Raw genomic sequence first — 10,083 nt, forward strand, 5'->3', positions numbered from 1 at the left:
TGCATTCCAAAGTTTTATGAATAATTTTATGGGTAGCAGCGCAAAGCAAATGATAGTATTTTGGAAGGGCATATATATATACGCCCGGGGCAGTTAACGCATCGGCTGAGCAAGCCGTATATATATGCTCACGGCAGTTAAGGGATTAAAGTGTGTATCATTTTCCTCAATATTCTATTCAACTTTCAGTTTTAATTGTATGTATTAAAATCATTTATTATTTTTCAGTGGAATCTGATAACTTTTATTTCTCCTGAAGTATTTTTGCATAACATATACAGTCAAAAGTCGTTAATTCAGACACCCGTAATCCGGAATGATCTATAATCCAGACCTCAAAGCTAAAAACTTTCTGCGCATGCGCCGCGTTGGCACATGTGCACAGGCGTTTTACGCGTGCGCGTAAGACATTGACTACTGCGCATATGCGTGTGCGCAAGTGCAGAATACGTTTTCGCCTGCGCGTTTAATGTATAATGGACAATGTAAGCTAAAATTATCTAATTATCTATTTCAATTAATGTTAATGATTGCGTTGTTCCTTAATCTTCGAATTGGATCCCGCTTATTATTTTTTGCGGACTGTAAGAGCAATTTTATAAAAGTAAACTTGAACTTTCGATTATGTCAAATAGAATTTCCGATGCTGGAACTCCCAAAGGATCTACAAAACGAAAGTATGTTTCGATGTCCAACAAACAAAAAGTGGCATTGCTGCAAAAAATGGATAAAGACATGAAGAATGTGACAGAGAGGTTAGTGAAAACGAAAAAATTTTGATTGACAAGTTAGTTGGTATTCTCGGCACAGCAATTAACGGGACTTGAACAGCGGAACTTTATAACTGAACAAGAAATTATGTCTTTTTATAGAATTAAAGAGAAAGTGTTATCACATAAAATGAAGCAACTTAAACAACTTACATTGAGAGAAATGTTTAATAAAGTAAACAAATAAATATTAAGCTTTTTTTTTTTTTTTTTTTTTTTTGTAAATTTTGATACCCTTTAGATCATAATTGTTCTTTATTTCATAAATTACGGTTTCATATTTTTAATTTTAGAATTTCTGCATGCCATCTTACGAGATTTAAACTGATGATCGATAATCCGGAATCGCCAAAGTCCCGAAGAGTCCGGATTAACGACTTTGGACTGTATATATGCTCACGGCAGTTAAGGGATTAAAGCGTGTATTATTTTCTTCAATATTCTATTCAACTTTCAGTTTTAATTGTATGTATTAAAATCATTTATTATTTTTCAGTGGAATCTGATAACTTTTATTTCTCCTGAAGTATTTTTGCATAACATATATTGCTGAATTAAAAAAAAAAAAAAAAAAAAAAAAAAAATCAGTATTGGGGGGGTGGGGGAGTATGGTTAAAACTCACTCATATATTTTTGTTTCTTTCAGTGCTTTGTGTACTGATTGCATTAGTGATCTATCCTGCCTGCTTTGCATCTGAAATTGAACACAGTAATAGATCAGTGTGGGAATTTGGTTGGGCATATGGTGTTGCCTGGGGTTGTGCTATATTTCTGTTTGGTGCCATACTTCTCTTGCTCTGTGACAAAGAAACAGAAGAAATTTATTACAAAGAACGGACCATCACCCATGAAAATGGAGATTCAAAAGCATAAAACTGGTTGCAAGAAATTGTACAAAAATATTACTAATATTGTAAATAAGATTATAAGTAGGGTTGCCAACAGAAAATAATTGATTGTACATTTTTACCTTAAGATAGTTTTTATTCAAATATATCAGCCTTACATTAAGTTTTATAAGCGTAAATAAAATTTGATACATCATGTAGGCTTTCAAGTTTCATTAAAATATGAGCGAAGCAATCCTTTGATCGACAACATATCTGAGAATTACATAAAACATGTATAACATTTCTAACTTAAATATTAAGTGAATTATTATTTCAAATAAGAGAAGTTGTTGACAGTTTTGAAAAAAGTATTAATTTTATCTTTGAAGTTACAAGATTTTAACATTATCTAATTCTGTAAATTTTTGTAATCATATTGGGAAAACAGAGATGAAAATTTAATAATATCCTTTTTAAAAGTCGTTGGCAACTCGATTTTTTTCCCTCTGAGAGAGACCTTTTGTCATCCATCCATGAATGCAGCCAGTCCACTGGAATGTGTGTTTTAACCCTTATTCTGACTGATCTCTTGAAGCTTTTTACATTATTTCTTCTGACTAATCTGACATTTTCACCAAAGCATACAGAAGTTTTTTTTTTACGTCCAGAAATGCAGTGCAAATGAATTTCTAAGTGTTAAATATCCATTATTCTAATATGAATAAACTTATTTCTTATCTTGTCATGTTGTTGCTACTCTGTAAAAAGCAACAAAAAATGGAACACTGCAAAAATGTGTAAGTGCCATGGTTGAATCTAATTATGGTAATGTCTTAAAATGTTTCCTTATCTGATGTATACCTTATCTAGATCAATATTGATAGTGCAATGTTGTTCAAAATTTATATGTGTATTTAGTGCAATCATTATTTTTGCTTGAAGTTTAGAACTGTTTGTCTCCCTCCTTATAATCAATCTTTCTATGTAACCTCAAATTGTTAAATTTGGAATTAATTGTCATTCAAAATATATTTTCTAGTTTTCCTTTCTTTTCTTCTATTAATTTGGTAAAGTTATGTAAAGAAAAATTCAAGCTTACAAATTATGTGGAATTATCACAAATTCTTTAATCGTTTGACAATTCTGATAAGTTCTTTTTACTTTCATGTAAGATTTTAAGGTTAGCTGTTTTAATATCATTTGAATTTGATGGGATATATATTTATATAACAGAAATTAACTAAGACATATATGGATGTTACAACTTATATATTACTCTCTAAAACTTGCTATTAGTTTTACTCTGCGTATGGTATAACAGATGTATGTTTCTTCCCATTTTTTCAACTATCTTATATGTTAGACATTTTTTTTTTTTTTCATGAAAAAAGCTTTTATATCTTTGATACATGACAATTTTAATCCCCTTGTGCGAGCGAATTCGTTTCTATAACCTACAGAAACGTTTTCAAATTTAAGTTTAGATCATGCATTAGATTGCATTTCACTGTCTTTTCATGACTTCATTCGGGATGTTGCTTTATTGTCACTGGCAGAAGAAGCATGTAAAAAACATTGCAGAATTTGAGGCTGCACCTATTTAGCCACAACTGTATGTGGCTTGTGCCTTGAACTAGAAATAAATTATGCAAAGGGTAGATTCATTTTTAAACATTTTTTCTGATAATGCTGGTTTTATAGACCAGTGGCTACACTGCAAAGTCACAATTATAGGCTCTTATGACAAGTGTTTTTGTAAATTGTTAATTACCATTATAATTTGGTTTAATGTTTATATATTTCCATGGTCATTAAAATAAAATTTTGGTTAATTTGTTGTTAAAGTATTAATTTTTATTCTTATAGTTAAAAATTATTTTTTAATTATTGTATTGATTGTATCTTTTTGTAACTGTAGTGAAGAAAGTGTTATGCAAAATTATATTCTGTAAGTTTTTTAATAATGTATGTGTATGCCCTTATATAGATACCATTGCCCTCAGGTATTTAAACGAATGAGGCTGAATTAAAAGATTCCATGCAAATTTTATTTTGTATAAAATTTAATTAACTTTTTCTGATTATTGAAGATCAATGCATAAATTATATATGGAGTTATACCTTTTTAGTGAGCCATAAACAAAAAAATCCCTCCAATTTAACATAGTAACCTGATATTTTTATTTTCAAATTATATGTATTGTAAATACTAGCTGTTGAAAAGTCCCAGAAATATAGTTTAGAGTCTTTGTGTAAGTGTATATACCAAATGATATTAAAGAATGTGTTGGCTGATACTTGCAAATATGTTTATTAGGTGAATCAGGGTTTCCTAACTATTGAAGTTTTCATAGACATTTGCTTTTTATATTCTTTGTGTATCTTGCTAACATACCTGAAGATCATAGAAAATAGTGCAGTAGCGTTAGATGTGTTAAGATAGTTTACTTCATTACTAATGTTAATGTTCTTAAAAGCCTAAAATATATAAAAAAATATTAAAACTCTGCATTTTTTAGTGTAGTTCTATTACACTGTAAGTTATAATACTTAGTAACACTGGTAGGCCTAATGAATTACAAACTGTATTGGTTGTAAAAATTATCTGTAACCTAATTTCTTCGGTATCCATGTGAAAGTCTAATTAAAAATCTAAAATCTAAATAAATGTATTCTTTATCTTATTCTGACTTTTTTTAACATTAAAAAATGTTTACTAATTATTTCATAAACAAAGAAGAAAATAATAACCACCTCTGAAGTTTTTAAGATTCCTAATGTATTTTCTAAATTTGGTATTAAAATCACAGGTCTTTCAAGATATAACTTTCTTGAATAATAGTACTCATGCTAATTAAAATTTTAATGTGAAATTATGAAAAGAATGGTCATATCATGCTGCATATGGATAAGTTCTGCTTGTAGAATACAAATTGTTTATGCACACAATAGAAGTATTACATGCAATCAGTCTGAAAGCATGGTAAAACTAAAAGACATAGAAAATTACAGCTTTTGTAAGACATTATTATAGTACTTTTCGTATTTTGAATAATTAATCGGAATGAATAGATGTTTTATTTGGTATAAATCTATATTTAAGCTATCTTCAGTAGAAATTCCAGTTGTTATAGAGAAGAAAGATGTTATACATTTAATATGAGTTGAAATTAATGTTGAATGGTTGGTGTCATGTCCTTTGAGAAGTCAAACAGATCCATTCATGGAAATTGCTGCTTTTGCCAGATCCGCAGTCTTTTCAGTGTAGAGCTATCCCTGCGGAAATTTTCCCCAAGCTTTGCAGAGCTGCAAGTATTAGCGGACAGGTAAAGATGTTTTCTGGAGAAAGCTCCGTTTCGGGGCAGTTTCTACAACTTCTATATGATCTGGTACCATTTTCATTCCTCTAAAATGGCAGGTTCTCAGTCTAGTAATGGCCTTTGTGATTTCTCTATTTGCATCAATCTCACATATCTGATGGTCTTTCTTAATAGATTTATCTTTGAATCTCTATCTGGCAATGGCATTAGCATCTTCAAGTGTGACGGGGATCAAGTTGTTGATATTTCTTGTCTTTTTAGTCAGTTTGTCTGCTTCCTCATTTCCATCAATTCCAACATGTGCGGGTATCCATTGCATAATGCATGTCTTTCCCTTCAGGTTGATTGTGTGTAGGTATTGGTGTATTACCCGGGTGAGTCTTGAATGTCCTTGCAGTATTGCCACTAAGGCAACCTTAGAGTCACAGTAAATTATAAGTCTGCTGGCTTTATCATTATCATTTGATATATGAAATTAATGTGATTATATAATATTGATACATTTCATGAAGCAGATGGTTTTTTACTTAATTAACACTAGAAAGGAAATGGTATTTGTTTAACACTTAAGCTTTAAAAACGATAAAATTACTATAAAATGTAAACTTCTATGTATAAATTTCTGTAGTATCCATATATTCAACTTATTTCATCTAAATTGCTGCATAGTTTCTTTTTAAAACAGAACCATGTAAATATACATTGGGTAGTTAGGAACCCTGTTTAGATTGCTCAAGGTTCTACTTGAGCTTATGAGATGAAGTAAGTGTGTTTAACTTAGATATGTAATTTATTTTAGATTTTATTTTATACCATTAGTGTAAAAAGGATTGTTTACAATTTATGTGAATAATTGATTTTGAAACGGGTTAACAGATAAATCTGAAAGCATGTTAAATTTGTGTAATGTGTCTTTTCATGTGTAATAATTTAAGGATTTTACAAAAATATTAAATGAATTTCAATTTTTATAATAAACAAAAAAAATTGAACCTGAATTATATCTTTGACATTTTTTAACCAAGACGTTCATTTTATTTTTCATATTTGTACACTCTGTTCTCGATTTACAAATAACAAATGCCAAGTAGAAATGATTTTAGTGACATTTTCTGCGGACAGGTGTGAAATTAGAAATATGTTAATAGATTAATAGTAGATAGCAGTGTTAATAAGATGTAAAATCTTTTTTGTAATGAAATTGTCTCGCTGTGTTTCATTACAGTATTTTCCAATTTTTTAGGAAATGCCAGTATTTACTTAGTTTTTCTCTACCTCTATATTAGATATATATTTTTTTTTTTCTACAGTCTGTAATGCGTTTATATTTACTTGTACCAAAACTGTTCTTCCTCTATATCTTTTAACAGACTGTTGTCCACATTTCCACATTCATTTAAACTTCAGTTGTCCAAAATATATGTCAGCTTTATATTTTTATACATTATTTCTATAAATTAAAGAACAAATCATCATTATTAACTATAAATATCAACAAAATAGAATAGTTAAGTGCAAGTTATGCAGTCATCGTTTTATGCAGATTAAATATGTAATAAAAGCCAGCTGTTAGCTTCAAGTAGCTTCGAATGAAAAGAAAAAGGCAACTCGAAGATATCAAATAAGTTATAAGATTAAGCACTTTTCTTCCTCATTAGAAATCTAAAAATTGTCCAGAATCAAGCATAAGCAATTGATAGAACTGCATTTTGTAGAAATCTTTTGTAGAAATTTGTAGAAACACCTGGCTCAACTTGGCTTCAAACTTGATGAAATGCATTTAGTTCACATGCGGAGAACATTACAGTTAATCATTGAAATTAGTGCTGCATAAAATAGCAACACTTTTTTTTTAAATTTCTATATATTTTCAGTCACAAAATTAATTTCTTAATATGGTTTTCTAAAATATTTAACTCGAGAACTGAGTGTATCTGTTTCATTTGTTCATTGAAATTTTTAATGCTGAGTTTAAAAAATAAAGCTTATCTCACTGCTTCAGCTTTGTTTAGATTTTAACTCTGCTGATGTCTGGTCATTTATCATAGTCAATAATATCAGTGAATGAATAGTACCAGTGAATTATAAATGTTGCATAAAATATTGCATACATGAATTTATACTTCATGACCATGTCTGATTTTGCATTTGTTGTAAGCTCCTTCTTTACATTCTTGTGAATAAAAATTATTCTGTATAGAAATGAAAATAGCATTTTTTTTTCTCAAAGCAAGGCATGATTAAAAATAAAAACTCAAAACTCTCATTATTCAGACACACTTATTTTAAGGTCAAACAGTAAATCAAAATTAGAAATTGAAATTAAAAATGGTAATTATGATAATGGTTTAAAGTTACCAGATACTGAAAACCCTTAATTGTGTATAACTTAAATAATGAAAAACTGAAAGGTTCTGGTATATTCAAATGGTATACATATAAAGAGTCACCCAAACGGTTTAGCGGCTAGCGTCGCTTACTGCCTGCCGTGCTGCAGGGCCTGGGTTCGAATCTTGGAGAAGGCTTGTATTTTTGTAAATGCATAGTGCCGATGCAGCATGGGAACATTCTAATTTTGCAGCAAGCTGAAAGTCCTCTCGAGGGGTTGGTGGTAGGGAAAGAGAGGTGGGAGGCCCTCGGACCCCCCGCGTCCTCTCTGTCAAAATTTGGGGTGGAACTGAGCTAAATCGCACTGTCACATGTAAACTGCTCGTGGCTATTGCTGACAGGCATATCTTGCGCTCCTTTATTTACAAGGTATTTCCTGAGCTTGGGCTGACTATAGCTCAGAAAAATGAGCATTAGTCAAAATAATAAGTAAATAAAGAGACTCAGCAATATGGCACATTGAAAAGAATGTCTTATTTGAAACCCAATAAAATCCTACATTTTTCCATTGATAATTAAAATAATGCTAAATGTTTTAAAGCTAGGTCACTTTTCCTAAATGGTTCATTATGAATGATGACTTATGGTGAAGTACGATCTAAAATCAAAAAGGAGGTGAAGTATGAAATGATGCAGCCCAGGGTCTCCAAAAAGGTTAGGCACAAGAAGTCGTCCATTAAAACAATGCTGATTACCTTTTTTGATGCTTGAGGAATCAATCATAAAGGATAAAAGCCAAAAGGCATGACATTGAATGCAGCAAACTACATGAACATCGTAAATTACCTCCTGAAAATGATCAGACGTGTGCGTTCCCAGTATATCGAAAATGGATCCTGGTGCCCACTCCACAATAATACATGTCCCATACCACCACATCCATGCATTTACAAGAGTTACTGCATTCCATCACCTCCTATTCTTCAGATCTGGCCTCTGCTAAATATCTCTTCTCCTTTGCTTGAAGTAACATTTATTAAGATAATGGTTTTGGGAGATTGTGACATGATCCAATGCAACATGAGTGCTGAACTCGCAGGTTTCCTTGGCCTAAAGTATGCAAGAGCTCTGCAGGCATTCAAAAGTGCATAACCATGGAAGAGAATGATTTTAAACGACAACAAGTTGTATTTCTGCATTACATGTACACCACAACAAGTTGTATTTCTGCATTACATGTACACCACACAAAAAAAGGGAGGAACAGTTCTGTATCTCCCATTCTACTGGGCCGATTGACGAAATTAAAATTGCGTTTTTCATGTCTCGAAAGTGCTGTTCTAACATAGTATTTTGACACAAAATCAGACTTTCCCTGAAATAATATATCAAATTTTTCTGTATTTTTATTCTATGACTCATTATGCCTGAATATTATGAGAAATTTACAGAGAAATTCAAAAATTTATCTTTGCATATTTTTTTCAGTTTGCGCCAAGAATAATTCACTTAGCGGAATTGTTAATTTATAGTAACCTACTTACTTTCCTTTTTTCCTATTGATGCACGAGAGGAAAAATAGTTCCCTCGTTCATTCTTTCCAATAATTTTAACAAAGCGTGTAAACCACATTTTTGTTACTATCGCTTATATTAAATACGCCAAATTTCAAAATGCGCCAAAATGTAAATTCACATATATCTTAAGAAATTTTGAATAAAAACTCTAATTTTTTGTAGATATGTTTAGAAATACATCTACATTAAGATGATGTTAAAAATTTTATAGGTTACTATACAAAATATTTTCAAAAAATTTTTAAAATAAATAATAAAAAATGTGCGAATTGTGTCAAGCCTAAATTTCGAGTTCTGGAAGAAGGAATCAAGTATGTTTAATAATAAAAAAAAAGACATATTGATAAGTATATATCAAATTCAATTAACATTGAGGTGCTAAAATTTTGAGAGCAAAAAAACTACTCTGCGTTTTTTTACAAAATTTGGCAGTTTGGCATAATTTGAGTCGTACAATCGAAATATGAAAAAAAACTGGCATATCATTTCAGAAAAAAATCTGATTTTATGTCAAAATACCTATATTGAAACAATGCTAGATATAAATCTAATACATATCCTAAGTTGTGCCTTCGAGATATGAGAAACACAATTTAAATTTCATCAATTGGCCTAGTAGAATAGGAGATATAGAAATGCCCCCCCCTTTTTTTTATGCAGTGAACATCCTTTTCTGTAAATAAATTATCAAATTGATCATTTATTGGTTTTATTGATAATACGAATAATAATTAATTGGTGATGACAAATATAAACTCACTTCTCACAAATAAAATAGCTATATTGCAGTACCTTCTGGCCACAATTCACTAGCAGTTTTGCATACACACCTATCAGTATAACAGAGTTTGTAAAAATTCTTTGAAAGCACATATCACCACAATTGATTTGCAACTATCAAACAAGCTTTAAGAAGGAGAGTAAAGTAGCATTGTGATAAATGTGGAAATAGTCTGGTACTCTGAGGTCAAGACTGTTTTTTGGTTTAATGGCTTAGAGTATCAGGTTAGGAAACAGTAGTTCCTAGGTTTTTAATCTCCTGGAGCTGGGGCATGTATGTCCTGAGGATTCAGTGCATTAAATAAGGATCAAAGAAATTTAATTTATGATGTTTATTTATATTTAAAATTTGCTACTTGATGTGGAACAGGAAATGGCAAACAATATCGATTTTTATTTCTGATCCTTGCTGATTGAAGAGTTGACTAAAAAGCTTCAATATGTAAAAAATTACATCCTATAGGCCCATATGAAAAGA

At 30.6% G+C, this 10,083-nt stretch overlaps 1 protein-coding gene across 2 annotated transcripts in view; it reads left to right on the forward strand.

The window, feature by feature from the left end:
* LOC118200594 (transmembrane protein 47) overlaps positions 1 to 7,129 on the forward strand; it is a 94,365-nt gene extending 87,236 nt beyond the window's left edge. For both annotated transcript variants that reach the window (XM_085816206.1, XM_035372553.2), the window contains one exon: positions 1,417 to 7,129. In XM_085816206.1, the coding sequence (XP_085672332.1) occupies positions 1,417 to 1,643 (227 nt within the window). In that variant the 3' untranslated portion in view covers positions 1,644 to 7,129. The remainder of the gene's footprint in view (positions 1 to 1,416) is intronic.
* The last annotated feature ends 2,954 nt before the right edge of the window (positions 7,130 to 10,083 follow it).

This window comes from Stegodyphus dumicola, chromosome 4 (assembly GCF_044657685.1).
Source record: "Stegodyphus dumicola isolate Sdum_Otavi_A_Nest chromosome 4, ASM4465768v1".
Classification (NCBI taxonomy): domain Eukaryota; kingdom Metazoa; phylum Arthropoda; class Arachnida; order Araneae; family Eresidae; genus Stegodyphus; species Stegodyphus dumicola.